The sequence below is a fragment of the Cetorhinus maximus genome, chromosome 22, assembly GCF_964194155.1.
Source record: "Cetorhinus maximus chromosome 22, sCetMax3.hap1.1, whole genome shotgun sequence".
Lineage (NCBI taxonomy): Eukaryota > Metazoa > Chordata > Chondrichthyes > Lamniformes > Cetorhinidae > Cetorhinus > Cetorhinus maximus.
Window position 1 is genome coordinate 3,909,116 of NC_135900.1, and position 20,157 is coordinate 3,929,272.

General features: G+C 42.7%; 1 protein-coding gene across 1 annotated transcript in view; it reads right to left on the reverse strand.

The window, feature by feature from the left end:
- parpbp (PARP1 binding protein) overlaps positions 1-16,345 on the reverse strand; it is a 42,468-nt gene extending 26,123 nt beyond the window's left edge. Inside the window, exons 1-5 of the mRNA XM_078567623.1 lie at positions 16,188-16,345; positions 13,656-13,889; positions 10,673-10,777; positions 6,379-6,549; positions 3,006-3,160 (exon numbers count right to left, since the gene is read on the reverse strand). Coding sequence (XP_078423749.1) covers positions 3,006-3,160; positions 6,379-6,549; positions 10,673-10,777; positions 13,656-13,889; positions 16,188-16,337 — 815 coding nt within the window. The 5' untranslated portion in view covers positions 16,338-16,345. The remainder of the gene's footprint in view (positions 1-3,005; positions 3,161-6,378; positions 6,550-10,672; positions 10,778-13,655; positions 13,890-16,187) is intronic.
- Between the last annotated feature and the right edge of the window lie 3,812 nt (positions 16,346-20,157).

The window sequence follows — 20,157 nt, forward strand, 5'->3', positions numbered from 1 at the left end:
CACATACACAAATTTTATGACGCAAATTAAAAAAAGGGCAACAGAGCAGAGTTACATAATAGAGTCTGTGAAAAGAACACCACTTAATGTAACTCAATTAGTTTCAATTATTTCCATGTTAGCTGTCTGCGTGCTGTAATCATGACACAGCTGATTGATTAAACACATGGATTCTTGCGATTTTTAGGGACTAAATGGAGGTGGATTAACTTCAACAGCTGCTCAGAGCTCTTTCCAAGAATGAAACACAATTTGATTTTCCAGTCAATGCAAACTCAGCATTTTTCACTTTGGCATTCAGCATATAAAATCTGACAAGCCATTTTGTCTCCCTCCTGGTTCTTTATTTCAAGTTTATTTTCGAGTTAAGCCTTGCTTTAGACAGTAAACCAGCTATTTCTGAGTTGAAAAGCGGTGCTTTGCTTTCAGTTGGAGTCGTACAGCACGGAAGGAGGCCATTTGGCCCCTCATGCCTGTGCTGGCTCTTTGAAAGAGGTACAAGTTACATTTTTTGGCCTTCCCTAAATTGAGAATAATCACTGCTTCATGTTACAGCCCTCTCTTTGCAAAACTTCCTGTGTATGGAAAATCTACATTCGTATATTGCATAAGGGGGTTGTAAAAATCAAAGCATTTACTTTGTAAAAAGGAACACAGCTCTACTCAACTGTTTGTAAGCCCGAATTTAATTAGACTGCAAGGGTAACATTTCCCTTGTGCCTCTTGAGCCAAAGCAATTGTGTTTCTCTGCTCCAAGGTTTTTGATCTGTTCATTAACAGGCCACTTACCTCCCATCTCCGACCCGCAACTCCCACAGGAGCTTGCAGGAGGCCCACCCTGCCTCTTTTCCAGAAGGCCTGTCGAACGACATGCCAATCAGGCAGTGCCAAGGCCAGCAGCGGGCCTTCTCCTGGAAACGAGAACCCAGAGGCTGGGGTCTTGCCTACCAAGAGCTGCCAGCCAATCAGAGGGCCTCAATTGGCTGAAGGGCAAGGAAGGTTGGCCATGGGTCCTCCTGCCCAGAAGTTAACTCTGGCAGAGGTGGGGAGGTGGCAGGGTTCTGGCTTGCCACCATCGCGCCTCATTACGTGTCCTTCCCACCTCCAAGCTCGCCATCAGAGAGAGTAGTGGAATCCACCCCCAGTTTCATTTTTGTCCTTATCGAATCAGTGAAAAATAAAATAATTTTGTAACAATGGCTCAGTTAGCCTCGACTGTTAATGTTTACTCTTAATATGAAGCTTCGAATTGAATTTCTAAAGCAGAGATTGAATAAACAAAAATACATGGTTTATTTCATTCTTGGAAAGTGGCAACACAGGTGAGGCAGCATTTATTGCCCTCCCAAGTTGCTCTGAGACATTAGGGATCAGCCAGAGAGAGAGACTGGAGTCACCTGTAGCCCTAGAGCAGGTAGGGCTGGCAGTTTCCCTTCACTGATGAACCAGTTGTGTTTTTTGCTGGTGACAGTCCAGAAACTGTCAGAAATATTGAAATTTGAGCTCCCAACATGTGGGTTTCGAGTCTAGTTGGGCCTAGGGTAGTGTCCTCGGCACAACCATCTTCAGCTGCTTCATCAATCACCATCCCCCCCATCATAAGGTCAGAAGTGGGATGTTTGCTGATGATTGCACAATGTTCAGCACCATTTGTGACTCCTCAGATACTGAAGCAGTCCATGTCCAAATGCAGCAAGACCTGGACAATATCCAGACTTGAGTTGACAAGTGGCAAGTAACATGTGTGCCACACAAGTGTCAGGCATTGACCATTTCCAACAAGAGAGAATCTAGCCATCACCCTTGACATTCAATGGCATTACCATCACTGAATACCCAATTATCAATATCCTGGGGGGTTACCATTGACCAGAAACTGAACTGGACCAGCCATATAAATACTGTGGCTTCAAGAGCAGGTCAGAGGCTAGGAATCCTGCGGCGAGTAACTCACCTCCTGACTCCCCAAAGCCTGTCCACCATCTACAAGGCACAAGTCAGGAGTGTGATAGAATACTCTCCACTTGCCTGGATAGGTACAGCTCCCACAACGTTCAAGAAGTTTGACACCATCCAGGACAAAGCAGCCCGCTTGATTGGCACCCCATCCACAAACATTCACTCCCTCCACCGACACACAGTAGCAGTAAAAAAACCCACATGCCTGCCATATCCTATATTCAAATGTTAAGTGAAAACAGGAAACATTGGAGATGCACAGTGAGTCCATCAACATCTACAAAAAAAGGGATTGGTTCATGTTTCATGTGCAGATCCGTCAGCAGAATTGGAACTAGAAATCTTGTTTGTCTTCCAGCTTCGAGAAAGGTTCTACAGCTGAAATGTCCTATCTTTCCCACTATCAACATGCCTGGTGTATATTGTTGGAGCATCGTGTCCAATTCTGGGCACCACAGTTTAGGAAAGATGTCAAAGTCTTGGGAAAGATCAGAGATGAGTTAATAGGATGAGCGACATGTGTGGAGACACAGGAGAAGTTGGGGCTGTTGATCATGAAACAGGGAAGGTTAAAGGGAGATTTAATAGGTTCAAAATCGTGAGGTTATTTTCTGTTTCTAATGATGGAAGGTTCAGTAACCAGAGGGCAGAGAGTTTAAAAAGATAATTGACAAAATGTGGATTTTTACAAAAAGACACAGCAGTTACTATAATCTGGAATGCACTGTCTGAAAGGCTGGTGGAAGCAGATTTAAGAGTTATATTCATAAGGAAATTAGATAAATATAGGAAAGGGGGAACATTTGCACGACTATGAGGAAAAGAACAGACAAGTTGGATTGATTGTATGCCTCTATCAAAGAGCCAGAACAGGAACAATGGGCTGAATGGCCTCCTTCTGTGCTGTAAAGTTGTATGAAGTCAATGTTGTGGTAAATATAAAGGCTGTTTGTCCTTCATTAAATTTACCCCAGTGTCTTTGTGATTATTATAAAAACGCATCATGTCTCATTCAATTCATAAGCTGCTAAGAGATGTTTGATTACCTGGAGTCCGATGTTTCTCCCATTATTTCTTGCAACTTGTCTATGAAATGCACAAAGTCTAGAAGTCCTTTGACGTGCTGCATCAGTGGATCTTTATCTGAAGGAGCATAACTTCTTCCTCCAAGTTCCAAACATCTAACAAAGGATGTTGCAGCCTTGGGGTGGGGAAGAGGGAAAAATAAACACACTGTTATATTACATACCAGCGAGATGAATATAAACATGAGCTGCTGTACTCCCTGAGCAGTAGTGCAAGGCAATAAATGAGCTTTGGCAATCTCTTAACACAATTCACATGCCCGGCAATGTCAGTAGTCGAGGACATGTTCTAGGGTGTAGTTTTAGTGGCAGAGGCACCAATTTTTAAAAATCCTTTCACAGGATGTGGACATCACTGGCTATGCCAGCATTTTTATTGCTTGCCTTTATTAAGGTGGTGGTGAGCTGCCTTTTTCAACCGCTGCATTCCATGTGGTGTGGGTACACCCACAGTGCTGTTGGGGAGGGAGTTACAGGATTTTGACCCAGCGATAGTGAAGGAATATTTCCAAGACAGGATGGTGAGTGACTTGGAGGGGAACTTCCAGGTGGTGGTGTTCCCATCTATCTGCTGCCCTTGTCTTTCTAGATGGTAATGGTCGCAGGTTTGGAAGGTGCTGTCGAAGGAGCCTTGGTGAGTTCCTGAAGTGCATCTTGTAGATGGTGCACACACTGCTGCTACTGTGTGTTGGTGGTGGAGGAGCTGGATGTCGAAGGTGGTGGATGGAGGGCCAATCAAGTGGGCTGCTTTGTCTTGGATGGTGTCAAGCTTCTTGGGTGTTGTGGGAGCTGCACTCATCCAGGCAAGTGGGGAGTATTCCACACACTCCTGACTTGTGCCTTGTAGATGGTGGACAGGCTTTGGGGAGTCAGGAGGTGAGTTACTCGTCACAGGATTCCTAGCCTCTGACCTGCTCTTGTAGCCACAGTATTTATATGGCTAGTCCAGTTCAGCTTCTGGTCAATGGTAACCCCCAGGATGTTGATAGTGGGGGATTCTGTGATGGTAATGCCATTGAACATCAAGGGGCGATGGTTGGATTCTCTCTTGCTGGAGATGGTCATTGCCTGGCACTTGTGTGGTGTGAATGTTACTTGCCACTTGTCAGCCCAAGCCTGGATATTGTCCAGGTCTTGCTGCATTTGGATACAGATTGCTTCCAAGTAAGGATAGCAACAAGAACTTGTATTTGTGTAGTGCCTTTACCATTGTAACACATCCTAAGGTATGTCACAGGATGGTAATCAACAAATTGTACACAAAGACATGCAAGGAAATATTAGGAAAAGTGACCAAAAGGTTGTTCAAGGAGGTATGGAGAGTCATAAGAAGTAGAAAGTAGGAAGGAAATTCCAGGGCTTAATGCCTCGACACCTGTAGGCATGGCTACTATTGGTGGAGCAATTAAAATGGGGATTCAGTCGAGGCCAGAATTAGATGAGTGCAGATATCTTGGACGGTTGTAGGACCGGAGGAGATTACAGAGGTAGCAAGGGGCAAGGCCATGGAAAGACTTGAAAACAAGGATGAGAATTTTAAAAACCAAGGTATTGTTTGACCAGGAGCCAATGAAAGTCAGAAAGCAGGGCAGTGATGGGGCTTGGCATGAGAGTTTGGATAAAGGCAGCAGGGGTTTGAATTGCTTTTATGTTTATTTGAAAGATGGGGGCCAGCCAGAAGCGTGTTGCAATAACCTAGAGATATCAAAGGGTGAAGGATGATTGTGGAGAAGGCTCAAAGTGCTGAATGGCCTTCTCCAACTCCTATAGTGTCCTTAACTCCTCCATAGCTGTCAATGTAACTGCAGGAGATGGATAGCACTGAGGATAGCACTGCAGGAGATGGATAGCACTGAGGATAGCACTGCAGGAGATGGATAGCACTGAGGCAGCTATTTAGTTAAAAGCATAAGTGAGATTTTGTTGCAGTTTTTTCACTGTAAATTAATACGAAGTGAATAATTTGTGACAAATTATGGTTTTTGTTTAGCAGGTGTCGACAAGCTAAAGATAGGCACTATATAAATGCAAGCTCATTCTTGGCCTCAGGATGTACCAATGCGCTTTACAGCCAATGAATTACTTTTGAAGTGTTGTAACTATAGAATTATAGCATAATGCAGCACAGGAGGCCATTCAACCCACTGTGTTTGTGCCAGCTCTTTTGAAAAAGCTATCCAATTACCCCTAATCCCCTGCACATTTTTCTCCAATTACCTTTTAAATGTTACTATTGAATCTGCCCTTTCAGGGGGTGACTTCCGGACCTTAACACATTACAGCGAAAAAAAAAACTCATTGCTCTCCTGCCAGTGAAAACAATTTCTTTTTATTTACTTTATCAAAATCCTTCATGACTTTGAACACCTTGGCTAAACCTCCACTTAACCTGTGTGCCAATTTGCACTCAGCAAACTCAAACAAACAGCAATGAAGCAACTGACCAGATAATCTGTTTAAGTGATGCTGGTTGAGGATTGAACATTGGCCCAGGGGGCAGCAGGGAGAATGCCCTGCTCTTAGACCAGTATCTTGCGATCTTTTAAATCCACCTGAGGGGGCAGATGGGGCCTTGATTTAAGTTTGCATCCAAAGCATGGCACCTCTGACAGTGCAGCACCCTGTCAATATTGCAGCATATGCTCAAGTCTCTGGAGTGGCGTTTGGTCGCAGGATCCTCTGACTCTGAGATGAGGGTGCTACCATTGAGTCACAATTGAAATTTTCTCCTGAAAAACAGGTCAATGGTTATTGGTTTTCTTAAATGTATTACATGCCAAATGTGATACCATCTGTATATTTCACGATTGGCCAGTTAATGCGCTCTCATCAATTCCCTTTTACCTATCTCCCCTGTACTCAATGATCTACATCAAGTCACGGTCCGGCAAGACCTCGATTTAAAAATTCTCATCCTTGTGTTCAATTCCCTCACCCCTTCCTATCTCCTCCAGTCCTTCAATTCTCTTAAAGCCCTGCATCCCGCCAATTCTGTCCTCCTGCACATCCACCAGTGGAGATTTTACCTTTAGCTGCCTCAGCCCTAATGCAGGTAATTCCCTCTCTAAAGCCCATTGCAAATCTTAAAACCTACCTCTTTAACCATGCTTCTGGCCACCTTTCCTACTCTCTCCAAATGGCCTCTTTTGTGCTGTAAAATTGTAAGATTCAATGACTCAGTGTCAATTTTGATCTGATAGTAAAATGCACTAAGGTCCTTCACAGAAGCACTATGTTAAATGCAATATATAAACATGAGTTGCTGTTGATCAAGGAACACGTCAACTTGAATAAGATGGAAAACATTGTCTTAGATGGATATTTTTTTTTTTACCAGATACAGTGATGTTTGCTTGCTGCATGCAGTGTGCCTCAGGTCAGTGAAGGCAGCTCCTCCAAGGCCTCGCTCGGGGATATTGAAGATACATGCCAGAGCAAGGTCGCTCTTCGAGTTCACCAGCAAGTTCAAATAATCACAAAGGAGCTTCCTCAAGGCTGGTGCCAACTGCAGCAGAAGTATAATACAGCAATACAAAAACATTAACAGCAGTTACATAATCAGACCATTTACTTTGTCTCCAGATAAAATGAGCGCCAGATTACACTTCCCAATAAATTATAAATCTAAAAGGAACATCAGACTATCTTTTTAAAAACTTGGATGAAGACTGAAAATATCTGCATTAAAAAGGTCAATAGTCTTCTGTTGTGTCAGCTGTGGCTCAGTGGGTAGCATTCTCTCCTGAGTCTGAATGTTCAGCTTTAAATCCCACTCAGAGACTTCAGCACAAAACCTAGACTGACACTCCCAGCGCAACATCGTGGGACTAACGCAACGCAAGGGAAAAGGGGGTTGGAATAGATCGAAGAGCGTAAAGTGAAATCAAAAGTAAACAGAGGGGGAAGAAAAGGCACATCAGCGATAGGCATTGAAGTTCGCTTTGTACTTGTGCAAGAAATTCTGTGTTAAGCCTTGAAGAGGTCAGGATTGAAGTTACAGCAAGAAAGCTGCTCATGACATTTAAAATATTTTACCATGAACATTCAGCATTATTCGCAAGGGTCTGTTTGAACTGAAAATATAAAAAAATTGGCTGAGAGAGTAAGGAGGAACCCAAGGGCTGTTAGGAATCTAAGCACTCGCCTACACATCAGTAGATACTCTTTAATCTCTGCTTGAACAGCTTTTCAATTAATGAAGATTAAACCAACTGAAGTGGTTTGCTGCTTTCTTAAAAGAAAAACCACTATCGGGCTCAATTTTTTTTTAAACAGAACATTTCTCCCTTGAACTCTCCCTCACAGACATAGCATTAGGTCTCTAGTAATTACCCTCACTTGGAGATTTTCAGAACCATTACCCAACCTACTTAAATCTTCCCATCTATTTGCCAGGAACATAGGAAAAAGTGGAGCACATTCAGCCCCTCAAGTGTTATGATCCAGAAAGTTAGTTGATGAAGGGTAGAACTGGAGCCTATCTTACACATGTTCATAAGCTTTTATTTCCAGAGTTGCACATTACATGCATACACCTCCTAACCCAACAACCACAGTTTCGTTCTGTGTCTATATGAGTGCACAAGTAAATCCCCAGTTAATGCTCAGCACCTGCAGACAATGAAACACAATTTACATACAATTAATATCAAGGCCTCTTCCACCATTTACCCTCCTTGGTTCCATAAACCTTAATACCTTTAGCCTAACAAATATCTAGCAATCTCAGTTTTGAAATGTTTAATTGACTCCCAGCCTCAACAGCTTTCTTGTGGAGAGAATTCCAGATTTATACCATCCTTTGTGTGAAGAAGAGCTTCCTGACATCACCACTGAATGGACTAGCTCTAATTTTAAAGTTATGCTCCTCTGTCTGGACTCCCCTCCCCCCACCACCTCAACAGAGGAAATAGTTTTTTCTCTATCTACCCTATCAAATAATTTAATCATCTTAAACACCTCAATTAGATCACTTATACTCAATGGAAATCGAGCCTAGTTTATGCAACCTTCATAATTTTACCTTATAGCCCCAGTACATTCAGGTGAATCTACACTGCACCCCCTTCAAAGCCAATATACCCTTCCTGAGGTGCAATGCCCAGAACTGAACATAGTTACTCCAGATGGTGTCTGACCAAAGCTGTATACAACTGTACCATCACTTCCAACTCCTTTATATTCTGACATTTCTTTCTTTTAAGTAAGATGGACTTTTGATGACTACCAATTATTTATCCTCATGGGAACTATCTTTAGAACTACAGTTTTGCATTTCCTTTCATTTGCCTTTTCATCAAACGCACTATAGCACCAAGAGAAAGTATTTGTATTTGTATAGACCCTCAGTGCATCCTCAGGGTTTCTCAAAATGTTTCACAACCAATGGTTGGTTATGTAGATAGATGTATGAACATACAAATTAGAAGCAGGAGGAGGCCATTCGGCCCCTCGAGCCTGCTCAGCCATTTGATTAGGCGATGGCTAATCTGATTCTGGTCTCCATTCCACTTTTCTTCCTACCCCCAATAGCCTTTGACTCTCTTGTCAATCAATAATCTATCTACCTCTGCCTTAAAAATATTCAAAGACCCTGCCTCCACTACTCTCTGGGGGAAGAGTGTTCCAGAAACACATGACCCTCTGAAAGAAAAATTTCTCCTCATCTCCATCTTAAATGAGAGACCCTTTAAACCTAGTTCTAGTCTCTCCTTTCAGCATCCACCCTGTCAAGTCCCCTCAAGATCTTAAATGTTTCAATAAGATCATTCTTCTCAACTCCATTGGATACAGGACCAACCTGTCCAATACTTCCTCATAGGATAAACCCCACCACCCCATCCCAGTCGAATGAACCTATTCTGAACTGCTTCTAGTGCAATTATGTCCTTTCTTAAGGAGACCAAAACTGTGCACAGTAGTCCAGATGTGGTCTCACCAATACTCTATACAACTGTAACAAAACATCCCTACCTTTTTCATAAAAATATAATAATTGCATAATATTATTGTGACTTATTGTAAAGGTAGGTTAATTGTGGGGTTTGGATTAGTTTCTCTGTGTGAGGTTGTGGGGGGTTTTTAATTGAATTGCAGACAGCTAGTCTGGAGCTGTTTTTGAGATTTCTAAAGAGAAGGTAGGTTTGAAATGCTAAATACGTAAACATGGCTAAAGTTTTAGAATGTGAGGTGTGAGGGACATTTGCATTTTTAGATAAACCAGAGTTGTGAATTTCAAAGTGATGGTAAGGTGTTACACCTAGCCATAAGAGACTAAGCCAAACAGTGTGTTTATTTTTCCCAAAGATTACTGATAATATGAGTACTATGGAAGATTTATATTATGGAAAAAGTAATGTTGCAAAGGCATAGTGAGACAATGGAATTTACATCAAAATGGAGAAACCTGTAGAAAGGAGATGAGGTATAAGGTGAAGAACTTAGTTCTAAGTCTAACAAGTGTGAAAAGCCTCCAGCTTCTATGCACCAAGCTATCGTCTACAGGAACTGAAGCTAAGAAAACTCATTGTGAAATCCCTGTCCAGGGTATTGTGTGCTTTGCCTGGATCTGTTGAAATCTATCTTTCTTTACTGTTGATTTAACAAAGGTGTAACTGGGAGCTAGATTAATTAGAGGGTTTAGGAGTTATTATGGTAGTAATTTGTAGACCTATGTATGTGCTTAAAATCTTTTCTTCTATTAATAAACATTTCATTTAGTTTTGTAAAAAACCTCTAAGACTCGGTGGTCTTATTACTACTGAATTCAAGGCACGCATCTCGAAATAAAAATACAAATTGCAATACAGTTGTGGCAGCTGTTTCAAGTTTCCCTTTGGGATTTGAGCAGTTAGGCATTTACCACTTACTGTGTCAAAACACAGTTATATTCTATTCCATGTGGTAATGAATTACTCACAAATAAAGTCATCAAATTGAAAGAGATGGGGCAGGATTTTACAGCCCTTCCCGCCGGTGGGATTTTTCGATCCCGCCGAACTCAATGGACTTTTGAACGGCTCACTGCATTTTCAGGCCCTGCCCCTGCTGTGGCCCATGGCGTTGGCCGAGGGATGATGTCGGCCAGAATACTTAAACTCCCTGCTCTTCTTCCAATAGCATTGTGGGGCTTTCTACGTCTGCCAAGAAGGCAGACAGGGCATCAGTTTAATGTCTCACCCAAGAAACAACTTGCGACCATCCTGCAGTCCGTCAGTACAATACTCAAGTGTCAACCTAGATTATAGCGTTTCTGACTGAGAGGTGAGAGTGCTACCAACTGAGCCATGTAGACCTTCAGGTCATCAAGGCTGAATTTCTTCCTGTATCCCCCACTAACATATTGTGCCTTGAATATTCCCAAATCTGCCTAACAATTGTTTCCCACCTCATTCACCCTTGGGCCTCAGAGTCAGAGAACTGATACAACATGGGAGGAGGCCATTCGGCCCATCCTGTCTGCACCAGCCCTCCGAATGAGTAATTCACCCACTGCCATTCCCCCAGTGATTTTCATCCTTGTTTATCTTGCCTCGTTCCCACGATTGCGACAAAATTCTTTGCCAAAAAGATGGTCAAGAACTTAAAATAAAGTGTAAACAATTGTTTCCCAGACATCTTAGTATCACCTTAGAAATGGCTTGACGGTTCTCATTGGCTGGAGAAGTGGGAATTGGAGAAGAGGAATCTTCCAATACTTTCGAAGTGCCCAAAAGGAAATCCAACAGTTCCACCTGAAAGAATTTGCAATTAATTACTTTCCCCATACACATCTTAGCAGCACATCAAAAATACATTGCATCAAATAAAACAGAATGATAGAGTTAAAATGATGCCATCCAGCTGGTTCCCTGAAAGAACCATCTGATTAGTCCCACACCCCAGCTCTTTTCCCAATAACCCAGCAAGTATTTACCTAATTCTCTCTTGAAAGTTATTATCGATTCGGCTTCCTCCACCTTTGCGTTCTAGATCATTGATAGATAGATAGGCAGATCATTGATAGATCATAGATCATCTAGACTCACTGTGTTAAAAGGTAGAATTCTCACCTCTTCTTTTACTAATCATTTTAAGTTAGTGTCCTCTGGTTGCCAGTGGAAATAGCTTCATCCTATCGACTATCACCAAGGTCATTCGCCTCAAATATTCTGTGGCAGCAAGTTCCACTTTCACGTTACTCTCTATCCAAAGATATTTCTCTTCAGTTCTTCATCAGCAGATTTTCAGTGGCATTGCTCAACCATTTTGCACAGACACAAGTGTATTTTAATATTTTGATGCTAAGGTTAGAACTGTTAAGGCCACAGGGCCCAATTGCTGTTAAGCAAACACAGCCTTGGATCAAAAACCGAAAATGCTGTAACAACTCAGCAGGTCTGGCAGCATTTGTGGAGAGAGAAACAGAGTCAATGTTTTGAGTCCATATGACCCGTATGAAGAAGGGTCATATGGACTCGAAACGTTAACTGTGTTTATCTCTCCACAGATGCTGCCAGACCTGAGTTTTTCCAGCTTTTTCGGTTTTTGTTTCAGATTTCCAGCATCCTCAGTATTTTGCTTTTATCACAGCCTTGGATCAATCGGTGTTCCATTGTTGCTGAGTGAGAGAGCAGTGCAGGTGTTTAAATACTTACAATTTCAGGCTGCAGCTCATGGATAAATGAAATGAATGAAGGAAAGGAGACAAGAGAGATAAGCAGGCAGGGAGAGGCCTGGATTTTACATTAGTAATAACGATGAGGCTACTAGTACTCGCTATGATTGAGTAAATCAGATAGCAACTTCTGGAATACGCACATGTGCAGTTAAAAACAGAAACTTGAAAGCTGTGATCTGAGTATCTCTGCGCCATACAGAACCTCGCCAAAGGATTCAGCATGGAAAGAATTGCAATGGTATGAAGTTGGGGTATTTATCCACTAAACACACTTGGGAAAAAAAAAGGACTGGTGCATTCAGATACAAGTGAATTTTAACATTGTGATAGACCATAAGTACTGCCAAAAATCATCTCCAGCTCTGAAAATCAACTTTACAACTGCGGAGTATCATGCCTTCAGAATTCAATTATCATGGGGAAGTTTTTTGTTTTAAAAATTAAAGCACTTTCTTTTTTATTTTTATGTCTGTTTCTTATCTGTCTTAATTCCATCTTTCTTTACTAATCTTCATTTTGGTTTCTGTACAAGGTTTAATCTAATTTATACACATTGGTTTAGGTTCTGTGCACTTCAGTGAGGATTCTTCAATCTGATTGGTTGAAGAGCTTGCCATTGCTTGTCATGCTCACAGGCATCACACTGTGCTGGGACAGACACTGGATTAGAGCAAAAGTTCACTCAAAACCTGCTAAATCTCTGTGGGCACCAGTCATAAGGTGAACAGTGAGTGCTATTCTTTAGACACTGACTTCAAAATCCGGACCAAAGAGACGCAAGCTCAGGCATTTATATAGCATCTTCCATGTCCTAAGATATCAAATAGTGCTTTACTGCCAAAGTACCCACAAACAGTAATTTCACAATGACCAGATAATCTGTTTTTACTGACGTTGGTTGAGAGATAACCATTAACCAGGGCAATTGTCCTCCTTGGAATGAGATGTTAAACTGAGGCTCCAACTGCCCTTATAGACAGAGGTGAAAGATCCCATGACACTATACTGAAGAAGAACAGGGCGTTCTTCCTGTTGTATGATGTTGTATGTGCCTGCATGCCACTGTAATGTAAAGGTGCTTGGCAGAGTAAGGGTTAACGTGAGGCTGGGGAATAGCACCGCTCATGGTATGATGCATAGAGTCACATGGTAATAGACTGAGAGAACAGTTTAGAGAGAACACTCGAGAAGCAGCCTAGCCTGTATGGTGAGCAGCACCATTTGGGAACTGTGGGTTAAATAAATCTCTGTATTTAATAGGGAAACATATTGATGGTTTGTGTCAGGAGTGTGGGGAAGGATTCCTGCAATCGGTGGAGCATGTTTTATTACACTGTACTAAGTTTGCAGCTGAAAGGGGAACTATGCCGTCTAATTTACATCAGAAGGGCATACAGTGTGATACGGTGGCTAGTGTTTTAGCAGTTAGATTTGGGTATTGGGATATTTATTAAGTTGTGCTGTGTTTTTTATATTTCACATGATTAGCGCATAGAGTTTAGGTTTTTTTTATTGCACTGCACTTCTTCCTCCAATACAGTAGGTGGCAGTAATACACCAAAGCGGTGTTAATTTGCAGAAACCGGGAAAAAAAAGAAAAGAAAGAGCAGCACAATGCAAGATAGTAACCTGGGATCTGTAAATAGTTAAAGGTTAACAATAAAGGGTTCATGTTTAAATATACAAGTTTCAAGACCTTTTCATCAATGAGCCACAACAGATGATACCATCTTACAACGCTCCTTGGTGTGGTCAATATTTATTCCTCAGCCATCAAAAAAAAAATCCATAATTTACACAGTATTCAAAGCAGAGAAACAGGCCATTTGGCCAGTGTTTATGCTCCACACAAACCTCCTCCTAACTTACTCTGTCTCACTCTACCAGCATATGCTTTTATTTCTTTTTCCCTCATATACTTATCCATCTACTCCTTGAGTCACACAGCTTACCTTAGACAATGTTGCCGCAGGATCGCTTTCAGGTTTTAATTTGTCACAAATCTTGTGCACATCTATCAGGTCCACAGAGTTACTTCTGCTCAGAAAAGCCTGGTATGCTTTTTGGACTTTGTTGAATCCATCTGGCACCTCTTCAAATTCACTCAGCAACTCCAGCTTCTCCAGAAGTAAATATTTCCATGACAGGAGCAGGTCACTCAAGGCCACGGTGAATTCTCCACAGGACTGAGGATTAAATGCAAAACAGTGTCCAACCAGAAATCCCATCAAGGTGTTAAAAACAGAAAGAAAATGATTCAAAGAGAGTTAGAAATTGCAAAAGTATTTCATAAGCTGTTATGGCTCAATTCCAATCAATCAATCAATCACAGCTCGGGGTGTAGACTGCAGTAAAGTTTAATGTTAAATTAGGAATTGCATGCGGACCCAGCTGACCTGTTCTTAGCTGTCAACTATGGCTCAGTGGGTAGCACGCTCCTCTGTGAATAATCCAGGATCCTTTTCTTGATAGTTGGTTTATTGAAAGGACGAAGCATTACATATTACATTACATTACATATGTCTGCCTCTTACTTACTAACAACCAGTGACCCAGCAGTCCCATAATCCAGACTGATGCTCCACTGTGGCACTAAGGGAGTGCTACACAGCCAAAGGTGCCTACTTTTGGATGAGATGTTAATTCGCCCACCCTCTTGAGCAGATATAAAAGAGCCCACAGCACTACCTGAAAATGAGGGGGAGTTCTCTCCAGTGTCTGGTCAATATTTATCCCTCAACAAACATCATTTTTAAAAAAAATATTGCTGTCTGTGGGATCTTGCCATGTACAAATTGGCTGCATCATGTCCTACATTTTGAAGCGTCACTGCTGTTGTAAAGTATTTAATTGGTTGTAATGCTGTCGGGTTGTGAAAGATGCTATATAAATGCACATTCTTCCTTTAAATGTGACCTAGACTCGTCCATAGACTTGGGCAAAAGGAGAGAAACAAAGTAAGCAGGAAGCAGAATTCTATAGGATGTAAGTCAGAGGGTGTCGTGCTGAAACTGTACAGCCTCCTCTGGGCAAACAACATCAGTGAAAATGGTGGCTAGTTTAGTCCAATGAAATACATGAGCCACAAAACTGACCCCTGGTCTCAAAGGTCTGAGCAATGATGAAAGATAAGGAAGCTTACACTTTTCAGCTTTGTAAGGAACTGAGAGGTATTCAGAAATATTTAAAACAGCATAGAATTATAGAACAGTACAGTGCCGTAAGGGGACATTCGGCCCATTATGCCTGTGCCAGCCCTTCAAAAGGGTAACCCAATTAGTCCCACTCCCCAGCTCTTCCCTAATAACCATGCAAAGCTTTCCTTTTCAAATATATTTCCAATTCTCCTTTGAAAGTTCACATAACTGAAGTCCCTCATCCCTGATACCATTCTAGTAAATCTCCCCTGTGACCTCTCCAAGGTCTTGACAGCCTTCTTCCGAATTCTGTTATGATCCAGAATGCGCTTAGTGCAAGGGTGGTGGAAGCAGATTCAGTGGTGACTTTCAGACTTTCTATTTATGAAGAAAACATTTGCAGGGCTATGGCTTTACAATCCACCTGGTCCCATAATCCTATACCCCTCAATCACCCACTCCATCAAATGTTGATCCAATTCTCTTAAATTTTCCTACACTACCTGCCTTTCTCAACAATCAATTCAACATATTCACCACACTGTGTGAGATATTTCAATCTAAACTGTCTGTGCACCTCCTTTAGCTCTTGAATCTATGCCAATCTCAAACAATTATTCATGGAATACAGAACGGGTTATTTGATTGAGGATTTTAGGACTTTGAAAGGGGTAGATAGGGTAGATAGCTCATTTCTTCCACCACTTGGAGAGTCTAAGATGAGGTGACAAAGCCTTAAAATCAGGATTATGCTATTCAGAAGAGAAGTTAGGATACGCTTATTCATGCAAAAGGTAGTAGAAGTGTGTTAAATGGATCCCAAGCCAGACGGTGAAGTATGAAACTAGACAAGGATCCTTTTCTTGATAGTTGGTTTATTAACAGAACGAAGCATTACATATGTCTGCCTCTTACCTACTGACAACCAGTGACCCAGAAGTCCCATTTTTATACTCTTTTGAACAAACAAATGGAACAAAAATAAATAAATTAACAAATGAACCAATTAAATTGACAGCCCCATAAAGAGGCAGTCCCTTTTTTATATGTGCTCATGATACTTAGTCAATCAATACTCTCCACCTGTTTATCCTTAACATTAACACAAGTGTGGAGTTCTCTCCCATAAAAAGCAACAGATGCTAACTCAATTAATACTTTTGAATCTGGGAGCGACATGTTTTTGCTAAACATATGTATAAAAGGACATGGAGCTAAGGTGGATGGATGGAGTTAGGATGCAGATCAGCCATGACCACAGAGTGGCAAGACAGGCTTGAGGAGCTAAATGGCCTCCTCCTGTTCCTGTGTTATCCAAGTTCGATTCCACTGATGATCTCAACTTACCTCTTTATTTATCTCAGCCATAGCAAGCTGCAAAACCATCAGCATGTTATCTGCACCACAAACGGTGGTTCTCTCACGCTCGGGTAATTGGCACCATCCTTTCCGAAACCTCCTTATCAATTGTAACACCCTCTGCTGAAGAGAATCCATGTCCCTGAGTGACAGTGAAGAAATACCACCATAAATTATATAAGCATCGATAAATTCAAGATGCATGTCCATAGGTAGGTTATTTAAGACATTGAATTGAGGAATGAATGTTATAGCAACTATATCTCAGAGGCTCTTTGGTGGAATGCACTAATTATCCTTTGTTCAGAATATTGTGACCTTTTGTGGAATGAGGTTCTTTTCTAGAATGGGTCTGCTGATGCAACAAAGCAAAAAGAGACTGAATCTGCATTTAACCAATACGAAAGCTTGCACAAGATTTCCATCAAATAAACACAGGAAACAACAACTTGCATTTACATAGCACCCTTAATGTAATAAAAGTAAGGCAGTATGTAAATCTTATTAGATAAATACAGATAGTCACCTAGTCAGGATCAAGACATTTCTCTCATTAATTAGCAAGGGAGAGATTTCAGATGGTGGTGTGGTGGTAATATCACTGGATTAGTAATCCAGGGACCCAGGTTAATGCTCTGAGAATATGGGTTCAAATCCCACCATGGCAGCTGGTGGAATTTAAATTCAATTAACAAAATCTGGAGTGATCATCATTACTAAGACTATCATTGATGTTGTAAAAACCCATCTGGTTCACTAAAGTCCTTTAGGGAAGGAAATCTGCCATCTTACTTGGTCTGGCCTACATGTGACTCCAGACCCACAGCAATGTGGTTGATTCCTAACTATCCTCTGAAACACCCTAGCAAGCCACTCAGATCAAGGACAGTTAGGGATGGGAAACAAATGCTGGCCTTGCCTGCGACGCCCATTTCCCATGGGAAAATAAGATTAGCACAAGCTAAGATGTTAATGTTATATACAGGCTAGCTGAACTCCCATTGCTCAAGATCGAGATTGCCGCATCCTGAGATCCACACTCAGTGCCGTGCGCCGCCATATGAACACACTCGACCTCTCCCTCCAGCAGCACCGACTCATCCTATCTCAAAGCTGTCTCCAGTTTTATTCTTTGTCTCATCCGACGCCTTAACAGATGATAAGGAATGTAAACTCCAACAACTTATTGATACCAATGTCCATCCAGGACCCTCCACCCCTTCCCTTCCTCTAACCCTATCCCTTCTTCTTATCCCAGCCTGGGCCGTGTATTCACCATACTTTCTGACCTTCCCCTCTCTGAGACTGAACGTTCAGTGCTCAGCAAAGGACTCAGTTTCATACCCTTACACCGTCACCTCAATGAATTTCGGGCTCGGCACGATGCTGAACTCTTCTTCTGCTGCCTTGGTCTCCGTGCTCACTTCTTTGGGCAGGAGTCCTCCTCCCGTTCCACGGATCCTTTTACCCACCTCCAGTATTCTCCCTCCACCTGGACCCCTCCCTCTGGCCTTTTACCTGCTCTTGATCATTTCATCAAGAACTGTCGGTGTGACATCAGCTACCTTAATTTCTCTGCGCCTCTCACCCACTCTAACCTGTCTCCTTCTGAACTTGCCGCACTCCATTCTCTCAGGTGCAACCCTGACTTTATCAAACCTGCTGACAAGGGTGGTGCTGTTGTTGTCTGACGCACTGACCTCTACCTCACAGAGGCTGTGCGCCAACTCGCAGACACTTCCTCCTACCTCCCCCTGGGCCATGACCCCACCACCGAACATCAAGCCATTGTTTCCAGGACAGTCACTGACCTCACCTACTCTGGAGATCTTCCCTCCACAGCTTTCAACCTCAGTCTCCCAACCTCGGACAGCCCACTTCTACCTCCTACCCAAAATCCACAAACAGGACTGTCCCGGAAGACCCATTGTGTCAGCCTGTTCCTGCCCCACAGGACTCATTTCTTCCTATCTTGACTCCGCTCTCTCTCCCCTTGTCCAGTCTCTTCCCACCTACATCCACAATTCCTCTGATGTCCTACGTCACATCAACATTTTCCAGTTTCCTGGCCCTAACAGCCTCTTCTTCGCTATGGACGTCTAATCCCTCTACACCTCCATCCCCTACCAGGATGGTCTGAGGGCTCTCCGCTTCTTCCTTGAACAGAGGCCCGAACAATCCCCATCCACCACCACTCTCCTCCATCTGGCTGAAATTGGTGTCTCACTGAACAATTTCTCCTTAAACTCGTCTCACTTCCTCTAAATAAAAGGTGTGGCTATGGGCACCCGCATGGGCCCCAGTTATGCCTGTCTCTTTATGGGGTATGTGGAACATTCCTTGTTCCAGTCTTACTCCGACCCCCTCCCACAACTCTTTTTTTTCAGTACATCAATGACTGTCTGGACCTGGAAAAATGTATCGATTTTGCTTCCAATTTCCACCCTATCACTTACACATGGTCCATCTCCAACACTTCCCTTCCCTTCCTTGACCTCTGTCTCCATTTCTGGTGAAGACTGTCTACCAATATTCATTACAAGCCCACCGACTCCCACAGCTACCTCGACTACAGCTCCTCACACCCCGCTTCCTGTAAGGACTCCGTCCCATTCTCTCAGTTCCTTCGCCTCCGTCGCATCTGTTTCGATGGTGCCACGTTCCAAAACAGCGCTTCTGACATGTCTTCCTTCTTCCTTAACTGAGGTTTCCCACCCACTGTGGTTGACAGGGCCCTCAAGTGTGTCCGACCCATCTCCTGCACCTCTGCTCTCACCTCTTCTCCTCCCTCCCAGAACCATGATAGGAAAAATCGATACATTTTTCCAGGTCCATACAGTCCCCCTTGTCCTCGCTTTTTACCCCACCAGCCTCTGCATTCAAAGGATCATCCTCCGCCATTTCCGCCAATTCCAGCATGATGCCACCACCAAACACATCTTCCCTTCACCCCCTCTGTCAGCATTCCATAGGGAAAAGTCCCTCCGGAACACCCTGGTCCACTCCTCCATCGTCCCCAACACCTCAACCCCCTCCCACGGCACCTTCCCATTAAATTGCAGAGGTTGCAACACTTGTCCCTTTACCTCATCCCTCCTCACTAACCAAGGCCCAAACATTCAATTCAGGTGAAGCAGCATTTCATTTGCACCTCCTTCAATTTAGTCTACTGCATTCGCTGCTCCCAATGCGGCTTCCGCTACATTGGCGAGACCAAACGCAGGCTGGGTGACCGCTTTGCGGAACACCTTCGGTCTGTCCGCAAGCATGACCCAGACCTCCCTGTCGCTTGCCATTTCAACACTCCACCCTGCTCTCATGCCCACATGTCCGTCCTTGGCCTGCTGCATTGTTCCAGTGAAGCTCAACGCAAACTGGAGGAACAGCACCTCATCTTCCGACTAGGCACTTTACAGCCTTCTGGAGTTCAACAATTTCAGACCATGAACTCTCTCATCCATCTTTACCCCAAATTTTAGTCATGTTTTAAATTTTTATTTATATTTTTATTTTTTATTTATTTATTCGTCTATTTTATTTTATTTTTTTTTCTTTATCCTATTTCCCCAGCCACCCCACCCCCCCTTCAAATAGGGCCATCTATCACTTGTTTCTATGTCGTGCTTTCACAGAGCACTGACCCTTGTTTTACCATTAACACATTCTGCTTTCTTACCTTTATGTTACTATCAGCACCTTTAGTCTTTAACACTCCCTTTGTCTTGGGTCCATGACATCTTTGTCAATCTGTCCTGAGCTCCCACCAATCCCTGACCTTCTATTTTGCTCCACCTGCTCTACCCCCACCACCTCCCTTAAACAGTATAAAATCTATCACATTTCTACTTCTTTTTAACTCTGAAGAAAAGTTATAGTCTCGAAATGTTAACTTTGTTTCGCTCTCCACAATTGCTGCCAGACCTGCTGAGCTTTTCCAGTATTTTCTCTGTTTTTATTT